The 20,366-nt window shown below is 43.4% G+C and overlaps 1 protein-coding gene across 3 annotated transcripts in view; it reads left to right on the forward strand.

Annotated features, from left to right (window-relative positions):
* Positions 1 to 20,366, forward strand: part of cadm1a (cell adhesion molecule 1a) — a 390,389-nt gene that overhangs the window by 337,397 nt on the left and 32,626 nt on the right. For all 3 annotated transcript variants that reach the window (XM_084565221.1, XM_084565223.1, XM_084565222.1), the window contains 2 exons: positions 118 to 290; positions 13,822 to 13,914. In XM_084565221.1, the coding sequence (XP_084421347.1) occupies positions 118 to 290; positions 13,822 to 13,914 (266 nt within the window). The remainder of the gene's footprint in view (positions 1 to 117; positions 291 to 13,821; positions 13,915 to 20,366) is intronic.

Consider the following 20,366-nt stretch of genomic DNA (forward strand, 5'->3'; position numbering starts at 1 on the left):
GAAATTATCCGCAAGGTGTTCATTTCATTTTGCACTTAAACGTGTAGGCGCCGAAGAGGATCATATGTATCCGCCTCCTTTTCTCACTCTCATGATCTAATTGCGCTCTCATTTCAGGCCACAGCGGGTGAACTGGATGAAGGTGGACGACGACGTGCCGTCCCACGCCGTCATAACCGGCAGCGACCTCTACATCGAAAACCTCAACAAGTCCTACAACGGCACCTACCGCTGCGTGGCGTCCAACGCAGTGGGGGAGTCGTACGACGACTACATCCTCTATGTCTATGGTACGCTTCTCCGCTTATACTTTATTATTATTATTTTTAATAGCTCACCTTTTTTTTAATCTAGCTCCCCATCTGCTCATCCAGCATTTCAAGAATCTCATCTACTTTTCAGCAAAATTTGCCAGAATAATTTATGTGTGGTCTGATGAATGATTTACAGCCCTGGTGAGCTGTTAGCTCTCACTGCTAACACCTGTAGCATACTAAACACTCTGTTGGCATAACCCAAGGTATGCACATTGGATTTTAAATAAGGGCTCTGATTTACTGCAAGTTTAGGACACTCTTAATCCGTTCCTTTTTCCAACTGCACTGTCCATGTGGCCAGTGCAGTTGGACTCCATTCAGAGAACACACAGTCCTGAGGCTAAATCAAGGCTGACATTAGCACAATGGAGGAAAAGGGCCTTTGATAAGCCTTCAGTGTCCTTGTGACAGTTACTCTAAGTACTAGTTTAAAGTCCTCAGTATTACTTTTCTCTCTCTCTCTCTCTGCGTGTTTCTTCATTTATGCCATTTTTACGTGATGGATTTTAAAAGGCACATTTTAAGCTCAACATCTTTAAGTTTGAGCGCTTTCAGGCACAAACGATGAATTCAGAATGATTTAAATTAAGAAAGGGACATTAAATGTGTAAAACAATATAACGGTATAAATGGATGCACCGATCAGCCACAACATTAAAACCGCTGACAGGAGAGGTGAATGACATTGACCATCTTGTGACAGTTCAGTGTTCTGCTGGGAAACTTTTGGACCTGGCATTCATTGGTGTGGGTGTTACTTAGACATGTAGCACCCACCTAGACCAGACCAGGCACCCCCACCCCATAGCAATGACACTCCTTGATGGCAGCAGCCATCCCCAGCAGGATGCAGCCTTAAGAACAACTCAAAAAAACATGAAGAACAGCACAAGGTGTTGACCTGGCCTCCAAATTCACTAGATCCCAGACTGATCAAGTATCTACAGAGGTCCCCTCCCCTCAAAGGCCCCCCACGATCAACATCCTGTTGCCAGACGCCACAGGACACCCTCAGAAGGCCCATGTCCATCCTCTGAGGAGTCACAACTGTTTTGGAAGCACAAGGAAGACCTGCACAATACTAGCACTAAGTGGTCATAATGTTATGACTGATCGGTGCTGTCAGGTTCAAAACTACTTTGGCTTTTTGCAGGAGGTGAAGTTAATTGGTAATAAGACACCGTTAGCATAAAACGGCTTTGCTGAAAAAAAGTAGTAGTAGTTTATTCTACATCAGCTCCACTGAGGGTTTCTTTTTTATTATTTCTTTTTTATTACATCCTGATCTAAATCAACTCATTGCTCTACTTCATACGCCCCGATTCAGGTAAGAAAAAAAGTCGACTCGTGTGTAAAGTGTATACTACGTTTTTTTATAATGTTGTGTTTGTTGTAGCTGCGTCCCAGCTGGGGATCGGCAGTCGAGAGAGTGTGTGTTCTTTTGACCGACGGCGCTCCCTTCCACAAACCTTGGGTTAATCCTCAAACCCCGCTTCCACCTACTTTCTTTTATTTCCACAGCTTCCATGTTGATCCAGCATCCCCCTCTCTTTCTCTTTAACACTCTCTCATCCTCATAAGCATTATCTCCACATGCTTTTGTGCTGCTGATACCAATAACATTTTCTCCCCGAGCATTGCATTACGGTCTAATGTGCTCATTTTCCCCCGACCAAAATTACTTCACTATCACTTTTGGTGGACCCTGAGCCCGCAGAGAAATTATTTGGCTGCTATTGTCAGAGGGAATTAGCAGAGTGAAAAGGCTCCTTTTTATTTTTTTTAATGTGTGCCTGATGGACACCAGCTGAATGGATGTTATTTACAGCAGAGCGAGCTGCTGTGCTAATGACGAGTGCAATAAAACAACGGAGGTACTGTCACAGATCAGGAAACAGCTCACTGCCACCTGCTATATTACAGCTGTTAGTCTTGGCTAACTGTGTGGTGTCAGCCTCTTCTCGGGGTTTAAGACGTTTCCCGGCGCTACGTTCATTTCAGGGAGTGAACTAAAATTGACTGGTGAGAAATAATCCAATCTCATCTAATCTAATGTCATTTAGGGCTGGAAACGGTAAATAGCACTAAAGGTATACATGCGAGCTTGATGAATATGAGTTATTTAATGCCTGATCCTTTGGTAATTGTGAATCATCGTCACTGAGGCATTTTGCTGGTTCACTTAGCCGCTTAAATCCAGACGCTTCACTGTGATGGAACTTCATTAATATGTTCTTGGGATAGGGTTACGCAGAGAATATTTCTTCAAGCAAACAGAAATAATTCCATTTTGACAGTTTAGAGGGACGTAAAAAGAAACAATAATAATTTCATGTTATACTTTTGGTGGCGGCTGATCAGTAATTCTAAAATCTCATTCATTCGTCCATTTTCTGTAGCTGCTTGTCCTCTGGAGGGTCGCACAGGGCGGGGGACTAATTGGGAGGCGGGGTACACCCTGGACAGGTCTCCAGTCTATCTCAGGGCTAACATAGAGAGACAGTCAACCATTCACACTCACACCTACGGACAATTTAGAATTAACCTAACGGTGGGAGGAAGCTGGAGTACCTGGAGAGAACCCACGCAGACAAATGGAGAACATACAAACTCCACATAGAAAGGCCCCAGTTGGTTGATGGATTAGAACCCAGAACCTTCTTGCTGAGAGGCATGAGTCCTATTTTAGTTCTGCCCACTGTGGGATTGTGTCAAATCTGTCCCAACTTTATTGACAAAGGTAAATTCATAAATTAAAAGAAGATGACCAGAGACAGACCCGTGTTTTCAACTTTTGCTACCCACATCCATTTTGACTAACTCTTGCTTTGCCGCCTCCCTGGATGCTCGTCACATTACTTGATCTTCACCCCATGCGGGGCGAACATGTGCAGAAAGAATGGATTCATTCCATCCGGGGTGAAAAGATCGATCAAGTGTTTACGCGGTTATTAGGAGCTGATATTTTCCTATTGAACAGATTAAGGTTTCCATAAGGCTTTCAATCCAACTGGTACTTTTTGATCAACGTTTTTATTCTGATTAGTCTGATTATTAGTGAAACGCTGTCCATGTCAACACTGATTAACTGTACATATAAATACAATAAACTTTCTCCTCAAGGACCTCAGGAAAATGTGATGCTGGCAATATTAAAGTCTTAAAGCTATAGGTGTATGCCGCTAGTAAGTAATGACACTAGCATCTGTATCAAGCCTGGTTATTAGACCTTTCTAATACATTTATTACGCTGTGTCAAATCCATAGACTGTATATAAATATGGACAATGCGTCGCCACTTCCTTCCATCGGTCAAACTGACGCTATAACGGGCGGCGGATACCTCCACCAGTTACAAGGAAATGTTGGATTATTAACTGTACTTATATAACATTATATAAATTACCTAAAATTCACTGAAACCATCCTTGAAAAAAAATATTTGACGTGTATTTTAGTGTTTTAGTTTGACCCAAGTCCCATCCGCTAACATTGAGGGGGCGAAGCTTATGACCTATACTGCAGCCAGCCACCAGGGGGAGCTCTACTTGCTTTGGCTTCACTTTTGAGGAGCAGTTCCACTGTCCATCTTTAATATACAGCCTATGGTCAAACCTTTTTGTTGCCAATTTGCTTTTAACAGCATCGATTTTCGTTCTGCAATTTGGCTTCCATTATATATTAAGTATAGCAACATTAAATGATGCATTAGCGGATATGATGTCACGCAAAAGTCAAAAGAAATTATTATTATTGTGTTGGAGGACCCTGCGCATCATCTTCAGTTCTTTATTTAACGATGGAACAGTGAATCCTCTCGGCCCTCGAGACAGTTTGGCTGTGAGCTGCAGACAGATCGTGGATGTATAATGGGAGCTCGACACCAGACTCCAGAACCGCTCCTCACGATGCCGTTAAAAGTTGCTCATCCGGAGCCAAATAATGAATCCGTCCTCTTGCTGATGTACACAGAAAGTATTTCTCTCCTGTTTGGAATCATTTTAAATCTTCAGGATTTAAAGGCTGCCTACAGAGTCAGCAGTTTTACAGCAGTTCCTGTGGTAGGCCACTGCCTGCAACGCTTCCTGTCTCCGTAGGTGTATATTAAAGACAGTATATTCATAAAAAAAAATTAAACATACACCGGCTGCTCTCCTGGGACTGAAAGAACTACAATCTCATGAAACACAAGTTACAGTTCACGGTAGTTTAGGATTAGGAGGTGATCTGAATACGCTGTGTGCTTGCAATCAATCACGGCTCGCATAAAAACCCCAACAAGAGCAGCCGTTTTATTTTAAGCCATCTTGCTGCTCACAGTTTTGGAATCCATAAAGAAAAAAATTTATGCATGAAGTATAAATTTCGTGGTATTTTATTGCAGGCGTTTTTGTGCGTCTTTCTCCCTCGTCCTGAACAACAGAACCCCGTGGCGAGGGCTGCGAGTTGCCCCTCTCTCATCCGCCCACGCCTCCCCCTGGTGAGAGAAAACACAAAGATAAACACAATAATGCAACATGTGGGCAACTAAAAGCGTTGCACAGGAAGGAAAAAAAAATATAAAATCAAAAATAAACAGCCGCCATTAGAACCACAGAAGGCCTCCATCCTTTTAGAGCCAGTCTTTTGATGACTTTGATGTGTTCGCCGGGCCCACACTGCTAATGTCTGCTGTAATTCAGCGGCGAATCTTGCCGAACGTTCGCCTTGCTAATGGGAAGACAGGAGGCTGAGCTGTCACAAGCTGATTTTCACATTATGTTCCAGACCTCCCTCCACTACCTCCACACATAAAAACATACCACCTGCTGCTCCCGCAACGTGAAAGCACCTCATGCAAGAAAACATACAGCATGTACATTGCGTTAGAGGTCAAGTGAGTCCGAGCGGCCCTTAGTGTTCCTCTCCTGGATGCATTCACAGTTTGCAACAACATGCAAGCCAGAACCCGAGCACCTGACAGACCTCATCCTGGTTTGCTTCCACCTCGTCTCTGGTGCTATTCATTAGAGGTGTGAAAGCAAAAATGGAGCGACCACATGATTTCAGGATAGTAGGTATTATATTGGTGATAAATTCAATAGTAGATTTCTATTAATAGGTCCATCAGCTGCTTTATTTGCACTACCTTGGTAGCAAAATGGGATTTTTCTTCCCTGGTGGAGCTGGTTTCGCTCTCTGTTCAAGCAATACTTGAAAACAACCTTTAATAGTAATAGTTTGTTAGTTATTTGTGATATTCCACATGAGCTTAGCTAAGGCTAGGGTCTTTGTGACACTAATAAACCAATGTGGTCATAGAAAAGTAAAGATCATCCTGGAATTAAAAGACAAGGACCCATCTGAAGTGCATTATAGAGTAGGGGTTGAACAGTGCGACTAGTCGACTTTACTGCTGTGCTGCGACGTTTTATGTCGACTAGTCGCTGATCATGTGACAATAACAACACAGACGCCTCCGTGAAGACAGGTGAGGAGCCCAGAATGTCGTTGCAGCAAACCAGCAGCGGTTCATCAAGTGGGTGGAAATACTTCACTAAAGATGAAGCCCATTCTAGTGTGTCATGTCAGTCCAGAAATACATGCATCTCAAAAGGCATCCGCTAACGCTAGCAGAGGAGCGATCCAGATCCTCTCAGCGGCAGTCAATTAACAACTTCACCAAACGTCCTGCGGTAACGGAGAGAAGGAGGCTGCACATCAACAGTTTTATTAAGTTATTAGACCTTTAGCTGCAGTGCTTAGAGAAGGCGTCAGAGAAATACTGCATTTTATTTTAACCAGGCTACAACGCCCCATCTTCCAACACGCTGTGGAGTAATATTAAATTCTATTGATGGTGCTGAGGTGCTGCCTGTTTTTATACAGTCTATACATATCTGCAGCGCACCGTATGTGGCACGTGAGCTGCCTGTTCTCAACATCTGAATTCAGGTGAACGATATAGATTTCATTGTTGTAAAGCATTACTTTCCACTGTGTTTCTATTAGTGACGTCATCGACTAGTCGACTCAACTTTCACCACATATTAGTCGACTTTAAAAAAATCTGGAGTCGTTCAACCCCTAGTATAGAATTTGACAAAAGTAAATGATTCACGCCCAAAAAAGAACTTGCCTGAAATGTCTATACGAGACTGTTAAGACCCCCTTCTGCTGGCTCTCCACAAAGAGGTCTAACACAAACAGAAGTAGCATTAAACTCTAAATTTATTAACCCAAACCAAGAACATAAACCTGACGGTCAGGTCAAAACGACTGCCGTAGTAGAGCTGTAGGACCTGGTGGACCTAAACTAAACCCTCATCAGAAACAAGGCCGCAAAAGAAAGACTTCTACCCATCAAACATAACAAATCAGCAACTCAGATACTACAACAAAAATAGCTCCAGCTGCAAAGGCGGGAAGACAGACATGTGAGAAAGCGAGCCAAGGTTCCTTCCCCTATTTACTGGCTCCTTCTCATTAACCTGGACCAGCTTCACCTGACGGAAAGAGAGCACAAGACGCCGCAATTACTTTCCCTTAACTCTCTCGACCAGCATGGGGGAAAGAACTGGAGTCTGTAACAAAGACATATGCAGAATAAATTGAAGCTGTCCGTGAGCCGTTTGGAGTACAGACACGGTTTGGTTCTCTTTGGGAGGCTAACACTCTGCAGCTACAAACTAACACAAGTTTGATCCCTGACGGTCAGAATCACTTTAACCACTGCTGGCGTCGAGTAAAGGGAGTCTGAACGGAGCGCAACTGGAGATTTCTACTTTTTACTTTACATACAGATGACTAAGCTTGAAGGTATTAGCTGGGAAACACAATTGGACCCCAGCAGTGAGATATTTCATAACACTGCATATTCTACGCGTATTCTACGGCAAGTTTATGTCAAGGCGTTTTCAAAAGAAGGCTTTTTGAACGCTCCTTGGAAACTACAGTCACATACCCAGGGTGAAAACGCTTCGACTCTTTGTTATTCGTTGTTTCCAACTGAAGACTTGATCGTACCCGCCGCTACTATTGTATGTTGAAATGGTTTACGCCATTCAATTCACAATACTATTAGATTTTCAAAGACGTATGGCCTCTTACCCGCTGGAGCTCTGTGCATAGCGTAGGTGTGCAGCACATCTTTTCAGAGCGGTGCAGGTTTAACCACCGTACCTCCAGGCTTTTTCATAAAGCAACATAAAATAGGAGGTGCAGACTCTAATGGTGATGAAAGACGAGATTCCTAAACCCATCCATCAGTCAAAATGACAAAACAAAAGGAAAAATAAACTGTTGTAGACCGTGTTGTTCTATAATATACAGCAATAACCTAACATCTGTCATAGAAACTGTTTTAAGGTGTCATTTAAATTAAAAATCATGAGCCGCCGCATAAACACGAGGTCTTAAACCGCGCACTTGAAGCCTCCGCGGCGCCTCCTCTCCTGCTTGACAGCCAAAACAAATGCGGCCATCGCCGGCGTCTCCTCTAATGCATTTGATTCCTGAGCATTGTGACCCTTAGTGATGGAGAGCGCCGCGAGACCGCCTGACACTAACAATGTTAGCGGCGGAGGGAGTGCAGCCCCGCGCCGCTCCAACTCTCGCCGCCTCTCATACTTCACAGGGTAAGAAAACACAAGCGTCAGGGTTTTCCTTTCACAGGCGAGTGAGACCCAACGCCGAGGGGTTTTAAGTTGTTTACAGGCTGCCGCTTACCCAATAACTGAGTTCTCTTCCTCCCTGCTCCTTCACCAGCGCCGGATTTTATTGCACACTATAGCGGCGTGTTTACCGACCCTGTTGCTCTCAGTCATATTCCTACCGGCTTTACACTTCCTCTCCATTAAAGCGGATGGGAGTTTGTTTTTGTGAGTTTCTTTTTCCCTAAATCACTGTTATCTCTTCAGGAGTGTCCCAAAACATCCCGTTCGGGCTGCATGCTCTCTTTAGTCGGCTTAAATTGCACTTGAGTGGAAGTGAAATTGCGGGTGTGAAATGTTCCGAGGAGCAAAAAAAGTAATTTGTCACTTCCGAAACGAAAAATTTGCAGAGAGTTCTATGTTTTGAATCCGGGCTGGCTGATCCTTAGACTCTCGTAAGGAGCGTATCAGACTCAAATTCAGGCCACGAGGAGAATTAAAACTTCTAAGATGTTGCGCACGAGGCCAAACCACAAGCACAAACGGATCAAAGGGTCTCGCAAATGAATGGAGAAGCCAAGACGCGGCCAATTAAGAACATTTTGCCGAATATTTTCTTTTGTTACTGAAAGGAATAACTCGGAGGGAGAAGAAAGGCCCCGAATGGATTATATGACAGGCGGTGAATCAGCTCATGAAAGAGGAGAAGAGAAGCATAAAAGCAAAACATGCCCATGAGGGAACATCTGACAGAAGTTCAGCACCTGCATTAGTGCATAAGAGTTCTGCTTAGAGCCGAACACTGCAGAACATTACACTAATGATGGCACCACAGCAGCACAACAGGTGTACCAATGTCAGATCACAACAGAAAGCTAAATACTCTTTTAATCATCCCGTCACATTTTAATTTAAAATTGGATAAAATGTACGTCCCTGTACCACACTATAGGAGTACGTCTTCGAAGGTTCTCAGTCATCCACTTTATTGTATGCCCAAAAAAGCTCAAACAAGGGCAACTGGACTAGTTTCAGCTTTTTTTGACACACTATAGAAGAGTACAGTGTCCTCTAGTCCTCTCAAGTCCTCAAGTCCTCTGGGTTGTAGTGGACTAAGTCACGGTTGATCACATATATTTCGCTTTGGGTTGCTTTTACGTTTCATTTTCATCTCCGGTCGTTTGCTGTTCGCTTTTGTGGCTACAGCGAGGAAGGGATGAACCAAGTGCAAGACATGAGAGTCAGGAGAGGACTGACTCAGAGTCAATTTAGTGATAACTTACAAAAATAGAGAACAAAAGGCGCTGCAGAGGCAAACGGGAGAAATCCAATCAAAGGAGAAACCAAAGTAAACAGGCAACAAGCAGGCAACTCAGCACACGAGTTGATGTGTTTTACACACAAGGCCTGACGGGTTAGATGGATGAAAGACAGGTGAGTAGAATCACAGGGGCAGGAGAAGACAAAGACAGGAAGTAAACAAAATTAAATGTAAGGAGGAAAGCGATTACAAAATAAGAAAAAAAAAGTAAAGCAAGTGAGCAAATTAAATACTGTCCGTATTTAACAAAATGCTAAAGACTATACTACATGATACTTAAATGTATGTGTAAATGTACCTTAGAATTACGTATTTATGAGTTTTAAGGACCAGTATGTTGGATTTGGTGGTGTCTAATAGTAGAAATGGAAAAATGTGTGTATAATCACCTGTAATCCGTGTGCGTTTGTTAGTTTAGAGCATAGTCTGTATATAAATATGGACAATGCGTCACCACCTCCTTGCGTTGGCCCAGCTTTACGGAGCGGCTGGCGTGGCAACTAATGGTCGCCATTATGTCACATCTTGTTTCTATAACGCTACGTTAGCCAAGAACGGACAAACCAGACACCGAAGTAGCAGCTTCTGCAGCTACATTATTCATTTGGATATGATCTGCACCTACATCACCTCTGGATACCACTAAATCCTACAGACCGGTCCTTAATGATTTATTATAAGTTGTACAGTCTTCCCACGTTTCATCAATCACTCCGCACCAGACCCGACGTTCAAATGTTTTCGCATTTTTAGGTGCGATTACTGTCACATGTGCAAAGGTAGAGCGTCTCTCTCTTCAAGGCGCTCACGTGGAATCCTTTAACTCGCCGGCTTTAGCGGGAAGGGTTCCTGTCAGGCTGTGTCTCGGAGCTTCCTGCTGTCCCGCTCCTTTCGTTCAGGCCAGAAAACACTGATTCATAGGCCTCATCAGTAAACAAGGCCCGGTGACTCAGCAGGAGGAAAACCACATTCTGCCTGTCACATTTGAAAGTCAATGAGCTCCAGCGTTCTTTGATACACTGCACCAGCTAGCCGCCAATGAGGGAAAAGACACTGTAGATTCAGACTGCCTCGCCAGTATTTCTTTGGATGTTTTTTTTTTGTTTTTTTTTTGTTTGTGACGCTATGGTTTTTAATGAGTTGTTGACGCTGATGATCCCGAACATCTGCTGGACCCTCACAGTTCATGATGGGATAAAACCAATTAGACAGCACCACCCTGAGCTGGAGTTTGTTGGCTCTCAAGCACGTGTGAATCTCATCAGTTCGAGCGTCGTCTGCCAGCCGATTTCCCACCGGGTCGTTTCTTCCCGCCTTTGTCTGCACATTGGTCTGAGCAGCCTTTTGTATCGTCAAGGTTGTCTTTAAAGAGCGGAAATGTCCATGGATTAAAAAAAAACAAAAAACATACAGAACATCTGAACACGGATCCAGATTAAGTAAAGGCCTTCATTTGCATTTTAAAATTTGCTTCAGGCATAAGTCTGAGGGGCTACATGAGCCTCTCTGCCTTGTGTTTGAAATGCTTGCTTTATTTTTCCTAGAGGATTTTCTAAACTGTGAATTTGGACAGTAACCGGGAACAACTTGCGCCCTCAGGGAAGGCTACTTTTATTCAATAAACTCCTGTACCCTTAGGAAAGACATTACCCTTCTACCCAACTTTTATCTTTTTAATGTGACTTTCGGTGCGCATTTTCAATTTGTGCTGGTTTTATAGTGAAAATGACTTCAAACATTGCAGATTACAGGTGGACATTCAGAAATACTGCCTCCAGTATAACTACCGCCAATGCTTGTTCAATAACCTTTAAACCTTTCATCTTCATCTTCTGTAACCACTTGTCCCGTGAAGGGTACCTTTAAACCTTTTCTGAAAAAAGTCAACTCTTATACTGCCTTAATCAGATTTTGCTACCGTCAAAATATTCACGTGAAGGGAATAGAGTCTATCGTCCCATATTTTATTACGAAGTATTTATGTGGAGACAAGTTTAAGTTGCAGTCCAATGTGCTGTCCAGAAAATGTGTAGCAGAAGGATGGTGTATTGGGTAAGACCAAAACAACAATGACCTATTCTACCTAACAAGTACGTTGCTCAGTTGCTCAAAGACCTATTATGTTATTGTGTCTTCACATGCTCCTGACCACTACCCAATACTCCATCCCTCTGCCAAAAGTTCTGAATAGCACATAAATACGTAATGAATTCATGTTTTAGAAATGTCGGCTGAAAAAATACCTCACTGTATTAGAAAATAACTTGCACTGGGTCCAGTTTCTTAAAGTTTTAAGAAGGAATAATTGGCTTTTGCATTTGCACTGTGCAAAAAGGCAGAGAAAAGGGATCGAACAAGCATTGAAGGCAGTTGAGCGTGCACCTGTAATCTGTAATGTTTGCAGTTATTTTCACTATAAAATCCTGCATAAATTGAAAAAGCGTACCAAAAGTTACATGAAAAAGATAAAAGTTGCTTCAATGGGTAATGTCTTTCCTAAGGGTACAGGAGCTTATCGTATAAGAGTAGCCTTCCCTGAGGCCCCAAGTTGTTCTTGGTTCCTGTCCAAATTCACAGCTTGGAAAATCCTCTAAGAAGAGTAAAGCAAGCAATGCAAAGACAAGGTAGAGAGGATCGTAGTGCCCCTCAGAACTATGCCTGAAGCAAGTTAAAAACACCAATTGAAGGCCTGTGTCTATGTGGATGGGAAAGTGTATCGGCAGCATCGGAATGTGCACCAAGGGATTCCTGGCTCCGAGGATTTCATCAAATTTAAAAATGAGTTTTGATTTACCTTTCGCAAAATTCAATTTTTTTCTATTCATATATAAATCTCAATGTCTTTCATGGGGTTTGTTCCATATCTTTCACTGGCACAGTTCAGACTTGCAGCTCTTGATTGTGCATTCACGCTCTGGCGCTTTTTGATTTGTTAAATACTTTCTTTAAGATAAATAAGACACATAAGACCACTTCCTATGAGAATAAGGTGAACTGTTGATTCATAGAAATGTTAATCTTGAATCTCAGAGTTTTCCCTCTTTAGTTTGGGGCCCATCTGCAAACCACCCCACCAGGGGCAGGTGTGCATCTTCCTACAGGTCTTCCTTCAGTCATTTCAGCCTAACAGCTAACCTGACGTTACAGATGGTTTGTTACACAGATCCCATCTGGGAAGCCGTCCTTGGAAACTGTTTAGAAAAGGGCATTCACTTGATGATTGAACAAACCATCTGTCCATCAACGTCGACCAGAAGCTCGAGCAGCAATCCGAGGCTGGAAAGAGACCATTCTTGATGTCCTCGGCACAAAAGGCAGCTGCCATCATCACACTCCTTTACTGATTGGTTCCGTACTTTTGTCTATCACCCACAAGCGCCCAGCTAAGAGCCTAAAAGATCACACAAATCTCACGAGAATCGGCGTAACCTGACAGCGGGAACAGTTTGGGATGGGTGCCCCATCTACAGGCAAAGAAAGTAATAGTGGCTGCAGTTTTGTCACTTGTTTCACCTGTTGTACTGTGAAAGTGTTTCACAACCACATCAGGCATAAAAAAGGGACCCTCCATAGCCCCACCTGCTAACACAAGCCCTTCTTCTGTCTCCCTGACATCCCTCTCTGCTCCACATAACACATCACTTCATAGCATAGATGAGCTTCGCTTCTTATGATCATCCATGAATGACAGATTTCTTTTCTTTTCCCAGCACCTTTTAATAACCCCACCAGGTTTTTCAGTCCATTCCCAGGCAATCAGAGCAGCATGGGAGGTCTCTAACCAAGCAGCGCCGCCAGCGGCTTCATATCAGCGCAGCCCTGCCACTTCAACGGGGAAAATGTCACTTTGATATCTCCCCCTGGTCATTGTCAGGGTGGGGAGTCTAACCCGGCTAATGAAGTGAAAAGGGAAGAGCCGTGGGAGGGAAAACGGTCTCTGGTCAAAATCTGTGTACTCAACCCCCCCTTGCTTGATGTCATCCATTTATTTTTTTATGTGTGCATATTAATCCCCCTCCTTCTGTTTTGCTGCGGTGTCATTTTATTGTGTCATTATGTTTGAATTTACACGTCAAACATTTTGCTTTTCGTTCACCTACTTTGCATGCATTTCTCCTTGGAGAAATTAAGAACGCACCGGCACATTTGTTTGCTCAAGATCAGCTCGCTGCAAAAAAAAACAAAAAAAAACAATGACAGAATAATTCGCCAGCAAATGTTACTCATTAGGCTTTTAATCTCCCCTAACTACCACGCGTCTGCTAGCGCTGTCATCGCTTCATGTCACGGTGTAATTCCTGTGAATGAACATTAAAGCGGAGATTTTCCGACGAGATCTTTGATCGTCTAAGTCGGGAGGAGATGACGCGCCGCTGTTGACAGTATTTAAATGCACTGAAACGTCTAAAAAAGCTGCAGCGCCGCCGACGGTCATATATCATCCGGCCGTGCTATCGCTTCACACTGACTTTACTTTATCTTCATGGCTTTTATACTCATTTGTTTTCCCCTCCTGATTTTTTTTTTTTGTCATGTATTTGTCCTCATCCAGATGCTCCCACCACCACCCCTAAACCCACCACAGCCACCACCACCACCACCACTATCATCACCACCACCATCTCCTACCCCGAAGCAAATCAAGGTACGGTACCACCCCCACGCAACCTGCTTATCTGTGTGTGTCTATGTGTCTATGTGTGTGTGTGCGCACTCAGCCCCTCCATGTATTTCCATCTTCATCCCACAGTGGCAGTCGTCCAACTTCTGGGTTAAGGTCACCCAGTTTCTGTCGTTCTAAACAAAAACACTCCTCAATGATATTCACAATTTAACGAGTAGAAATTAATCAGTGAGGCACTTTTTAAACTGAAGCCGACGTTCCAATAATAATTCGAATAATATCTGAACCGTGGCCGAAACAGAAGCTCCGTTAGCTTTGGTTACTGTTCAGGAGAAAGCGGAGAAAGTGAAATGCAGAGGGCTCGGGGGAGGGGAAGGGAGGGATGGGGGGAGGGGAGGAGAGAGTGGATGTTGTGTTGAGATTATTTTGTCACACATACTGATCCCAAGGTCAAGAATGAGCTTTTGTGCTCAAGAACAGTTCGCCACTGATGTTCTCGCGCTTCTGAGTGCGAGATGAGAAGATTGATACCGATCTCATGACCGGTATTTTTAAACTTTGGTCAGAGTCAAGATGTTCTTTATGCCAAATTAGGTTAACCGCGTCCCGGCTTCACCCCTCCCCTCCCCCACTCTGTAAAACACGAGGTTGGTGAGGTTGGTAATCTCATTTTGCACAATTGAAACTATTTAGGTCTTCAAAAAGCAAATGTTAACAACCGTCCTCCAGAACTACGACCACAATGTCCGATGATTTTTCCGGCGTTGTGCTCTTTTGGTCTGAGGTTTTGACTCTTTAATTCTGCAATTCAAACCTAAGGTCGCGATCTAAGCATTGCAAATTCTGATGCACACACACAAAAATAAAAAAAGCTCTGTAAAATATCCCATAGAAACAGGAGAGATAAAAATAGACTAAGGTGGATTTTAGACCCCCTCATTTACCATCGTCATGAATTATGAGCAATTACAGCTGGCTTCAAGGCACAGAGCGATGTGCCCCCCCCCCCCCCCCCCCCCCCCGCCCCCGCCCCCACACACACACACACACATTTGGTTTGTTCCTTTCTTTTTCTTTTTTTCTACTTTTACACGCGTGTGCACAACGTGCGTGGGCGCCGGAACCGAGAGGACAAATAGCAGGCCAGGGTTTTTATTTTGGTTCGTCGGCCCGACCTCTCTCCAAAGCAATGAGGTGGTCATACCTGCTTTGTTCCCGAAAATCTTTTCACAGCAGGGTCTCCAACGAGGGCCAGGTGCACAGAATTGTGTTGCAAATAAATTTAGTTTCTCCCATTAGATTGCCGCTCTTTCGCACGAGAAAAGCAGCTGCAAATAGCGGGGCAGCGACGCGGCGTGAACTGACGAAACGTAGATAATTGCACGATTTTGGTAACGGTCCTATACCCTTTTTATTCATACGCAAAGAACCACCTCTTCATAGGAAACACATCTCTCATTCATAAATTCGTTTATGGATCATACACTAGGTGGGACGAGGGGCAGCAGCGGGGGGTGAACAATAGCTGAACACGAGCACTTGAAAATTAGGCCCTTCTGAAATAATCAAATTTTATCTCGCCCTTTCAGCAACAGAACTCGCGGCTATTGTGAGTGTAAATCACCAAAGGGCGCAGATAGAAAACATCGCTTTATGCCTCGACTCAGAAATCAGCCCGAGCTCCAAATGCAATCAAAGCCCTCTCTGACGGACCGCTCAATTGGAACAAATCTCACAAGGCTGGCAGAAATCACAGGCATTGTGCTTGATTATGCCATCTGATTGGATTAAAGAGAATACCTATCGATGCCAGCTGATTGATGGCTCCTTTCGCCGCGCATCGCGGAGTGCGGAGCCTGCACGGGCCTCTTCTGATTATAGCTATTTTGACTGATTCACGCTGAGATCTCTGCTGATTCGCAAAAGTGATCGCGCTCATTTGAATGTTCCCGCGGAGAATAATGGGCGTACTTATAGGTAAATAATAATAATAAAGGCAGATCATTTGTAAAGACTGCTTGAGCGAGTCAGCCGGTGGATTAGAACGAGGCCGTAAAACTCTTTGTTAGAGAACTGCCGTATCGTCTTTAAAGTTACGGTTCAATTAATATGCAATAAAACAATTATGAATCAAATCAGGATTTTCCTTTAAAATGGCAGCGGTTTTTCCTGGTCCTTGGCACATACAGTATATTGTTTTGAGTATCTTGAAGAACTTGACCCCGGCTTTGTCTTTTTTTTTTGGTGTCATGCTCTTGTAATGTAATCCCCAACCCCAATATTGAGATGAGGGTGCCGTTATGGCCATACCATCCATTCCAGGACTCCTTGTTCTTTTCCCGTCATGCTAGTCTTGCTAAATCCATCCTCATTATCAGCAATGTGTAGTAGGAAAAGAATCTCTATTTGTAGTTCTTCATAATCTTCCAATTACGATCGCCTGTAGTGGCTCTAAGCCCAGGGAGCGCCATATTCAACAAACAGTGTCCTTGGGGGTCTTGTCTATTGGGTCGCGACCCACCAGTTGAGAATCACTGCTCTAGAGCGTATATGTCAGACTCACACTGTAATTATATTTGGCCCGTGAGATAATTTCAAATGTCTATTAGAGCTGGCCCACCAGAATGCTTTGCTAGTTCGTTGGCGCGTCAATCAAGACCCACGAGCGTCTTCTGTTGACATTCATGAGCAACCTCTCGCAAATTTAAGCCACCCCTCCAAAAAAAAATGGCCAAACGAAAGATGGAAAACAGGAGCTTTTAAGACAGGTGGGAGGCAGATTATCTGTTCATGAACGTAAAGGACACACCTGTTTGTCTTGTGTGCGGAGCCAAGGTGGCTGTAAAGAAAGAATATAACACGAGAAGACACTATGAAACGAAACACAGAGACAAGTACAAGGACCTGGACGTGAAGCAGAAGCTCCAGAAGGTGCCCAAATTGGGAACACTGGTCTGGCCTGCTTGAGATCAAATTGGGCTGTATGTGGCCCCCTGAACTAAAATGAGTTTGACACCCCTGTGCTAGAGTAATGTGGCAAATAATCTCCAACTGACGACGATGAGTGCGAGAACGTCCCTTTAAAATGTTGCAAAGCTATTCTTTGTACGTCCATACAAGCGTTCCCCATAAGACTCAAGCAGGCCTACCTCGTTGCAGAATCCAAAACGCTGAATCTTGAAAAGCCAATTCTAATGTGCAGGTTGGTAGCTGGGAGGCTATATTTGTTGTTTCCCGTAGTAAACGGGATTTTGCAAACGGTATCGTGCAGACGGTGGAGGAGGAGGTGGAGGAGAATGCTGCATGAAATATGCTTGCAACGGTCTACAACCAATGAGTCAGACTACTGAAGATAGTTCCTCGTGACCGCGGCTGTGTGTTTTAGCCTTGAACCGTTGCACAATACTACATCTATAACAGTCCTTTCAGTGCCACCTGAACATCTTTAGCGCAACGACCCGGCCTTATCTTAACTGCTCTTTGCGGCCAAAATGGTTGCCGGTCAGCAAATGCTGCATAGTGGTGCAGCAACTTATTGACATAATGCTTAAATTTCTGACTCAGCAAAAACCCTTGATTATTTTAAATTCTACCAGCAGTTGCTTTAGGTTTCACTCACAGCTGAATTGTTTTAAATATAAAGCAAGTTTGCAACCGGTTTAATAGCCTCAAATTGTCTCATTGGTGTTATGCATCCTATATAGCACCGGATGAGTGATATCTCTGAATTAAAATAGTTAAATACTGCATATGTTATTCTTATATCTATAATATCAAGCCAACTTGCAAGGTTTTTGGAGCTCTTACAGTCTTCATCAGCAAACGTACTCTTTGCTATTGTCACATAACTTATTTATGTTCACATAATGCTACTCCTGACGCCGGCGTCCACTTTTACATTGAACTTATATCAGAAATCTCATTTTCTGTGTAAAACCAAGGGTCTTCTACTGAAGATAATTAGAATCCTGATCAATGGTAGCCTCTGCCGTTGCTAGAAATCGCTGTACAGCGCGTCGGCAAGCCTTTTTTCAGTCCCCTGTGAGCAGGACTTATATGTCGAGATGCGTGGGCTTCACCTGATGAAGCCAAGCTCACGTCGGCAGCGCCAATATTTTCAGGTTGAAACAACCCACTTACAGTTTCTGCCAGATGTCGTCTCTTTGCTTTCAACTGTCAGGGGCTTTCCATTATGACTGTGTATATAGATCGAAGGCAGCGGACTCATATGGCCGTAATACGCTCTGCCAGTTGATTTCATTTACCCGCAGTGTGCAGTGCAGTTCAGAGACCTACTGCCAAATGAATCCATCAGAGTGGGATTGGTTGGGTTTTTTTTTTTTTTCCCCTATCAGAGACACAGAGAGTCCCAACACATGGCTCTTAAGTGCTTGGCAGAAATTGACATGGGGAAATTACTAAATTACTGTTTTCACTACTAAGTACATTTCTAAATTGCGACGTCTCGCTGACCAGCTCGTGCAATTAGGGCACGCCATAAATTTCCACTCACGGTCACATGTCATTTATTATTATATTTTTATTTATAGGAAAGACTTTTCAGAAATATTTTTTCAGCTTCTGCTCCTTCAGTTTTATTTCCCATGTGCTTGGCAGTCCATTTTATTTTTTTCAAAGATTTTCCTTGAAAAGCATCATTCTGTGCCGCTCCCTCCTCAGGTGCAGCGGACCATTATGCTTTTAGTGGTGTCAGGGCCGAGGAGGTCTTTTGAGAACAGTAAGCCAACCCCAGGTGTAGAAATGTGCCGCAGCCTTTGCAGGAATTCAACCTCCAACACTCCCATCAACACAGCGGGACTAATCACTCCCTTATTGAACACAATGCAGAATGAGCACTTGGACTTGAATTAAGAAAATAGATGAAACAAAATAAAAATGTGTAGCTAGTGCAAATAAAACAATCAGGCTAGGCTGACAGGTAAGCTTTACTCTTAATTGATGAAAGACCATAAATGGTGCTGACAGATGATTCATTCAAAGGGGAACTACTCTTTTTTACAACCTGGACCTTATTTCTGGCATAAAATACAGTTGTTTACTCACTTACTTGTGTTCTTTGTAGTCATTCGGGAGATAATTAGATCTGCGTATATCCATATAGTGGGAGTGATTGGGGCACCGAAACGCAGCCTCTAAGTCACGCATTATCTGCCTCAAAACTTGCTACTGCTGTTTTTTTACAACATGGCTGAATATTTTTCCGATTCTGAGGTTGTGGACGAACCATAGCAGTAGCAAATTACATGTAAACAAGTCAACTGGCGCAGGTGCGCATAGCGCTCAGAGACGACATCATCCAGGTCAGAAGACATCATCCCGGGTCTGTAGATTGACCTACAGACCCGGGATGATGATAACAACTAACTCCGGACTCAACGGGGAATAGCACTAGTGTACGATAACAGAATATTGGTGAAATGAAAGAGTTTCACGGCAGATAATGCGTTATTTAGAGGCTGCGTTTCGGTGCCCCATTCACTCCCACTATATGGATATATGAGTATGAAAATATTGAACGAGAACAAATTACACAAAAGTTATATGGGTAAGTAAATTATCTTATTTTATGCCAGAAATAAGGTGTAAAAAATAGTAGTTCCCCTTTAAGCAACGCTGCAAACAGGACAACAACAGAGGAAAGGGAAAGCAAGAGAAAGAAATATCCATTATATTTGCCCGGGTCTTAACTTACATAAACACAATCTGCTGAGGAATTTTATGAATTCAGATGTACCTCACATCCCGCCGACTAAAAAAACGCCCTTACGTCGCGTCAGATACTAATGCGGGATATTGTTCCCACTTTGCTCAGTCTGAGTCCTCGTCCATTTTAAAATTGGAGCCAGCCAGCTATAACTAATTTGATTAAGGTCAACAGCAGCACAATAACTGCCGCCATGTGACATAGAGCCCCGTGAAGGCAACAGTGAAATTATAGCGCTCAGCATCATGGAAAACACCGGTCCGGGGCCCAACAAATCTTCTTAATGTGAAGGTGCATTGTCTTGTGGTTGCGTTACTGTGTTCCGCGGCGGCCAGGAGGAGATGAAGCTCGTAAAGCAGGGCCGGGAGGTAATCAGCCTGCAGCACAATTATTTGAAAAAGGACCACCAGTAAGGACAAGTTTGTGACCATTCAAGCCATACATTTAAACTGCATTACAGCCGCCGGACTGCACGAAGCATGTTTTCCGGTCATTGCTAAATACGTTACAGACGTTGACGTGCATGTTTAAGGGAAATTGCAATGTCTAAATTATTGATTTTTTCATGTCATAATCCAGCCATAGAAACCTGATCTCTTGAGTTTGATAATTGTACCTAGTTTCAAAGAACATGGAAGCTGCATGATTAATATTGGCATAAAGAGCTGAATTGTTTTTTTTTTCTTATAATGGGATTAACAGGCAATGCGTGCTAACATGCTAACCGTAACAATGCTAATACATTGAC

The sequence above is a fragment of the Chelon labrosus genome, assembly GCF_963514085.1.
Source record: "Chelon labrosus genome assembly, chromosome: 17".
Taxonomy (NCBI): Eukaryota; Metazoa; Chordata; class Actinopteri; order Mugiliformes; family Mugilidae; genus Chelon; species Chelon labrosus.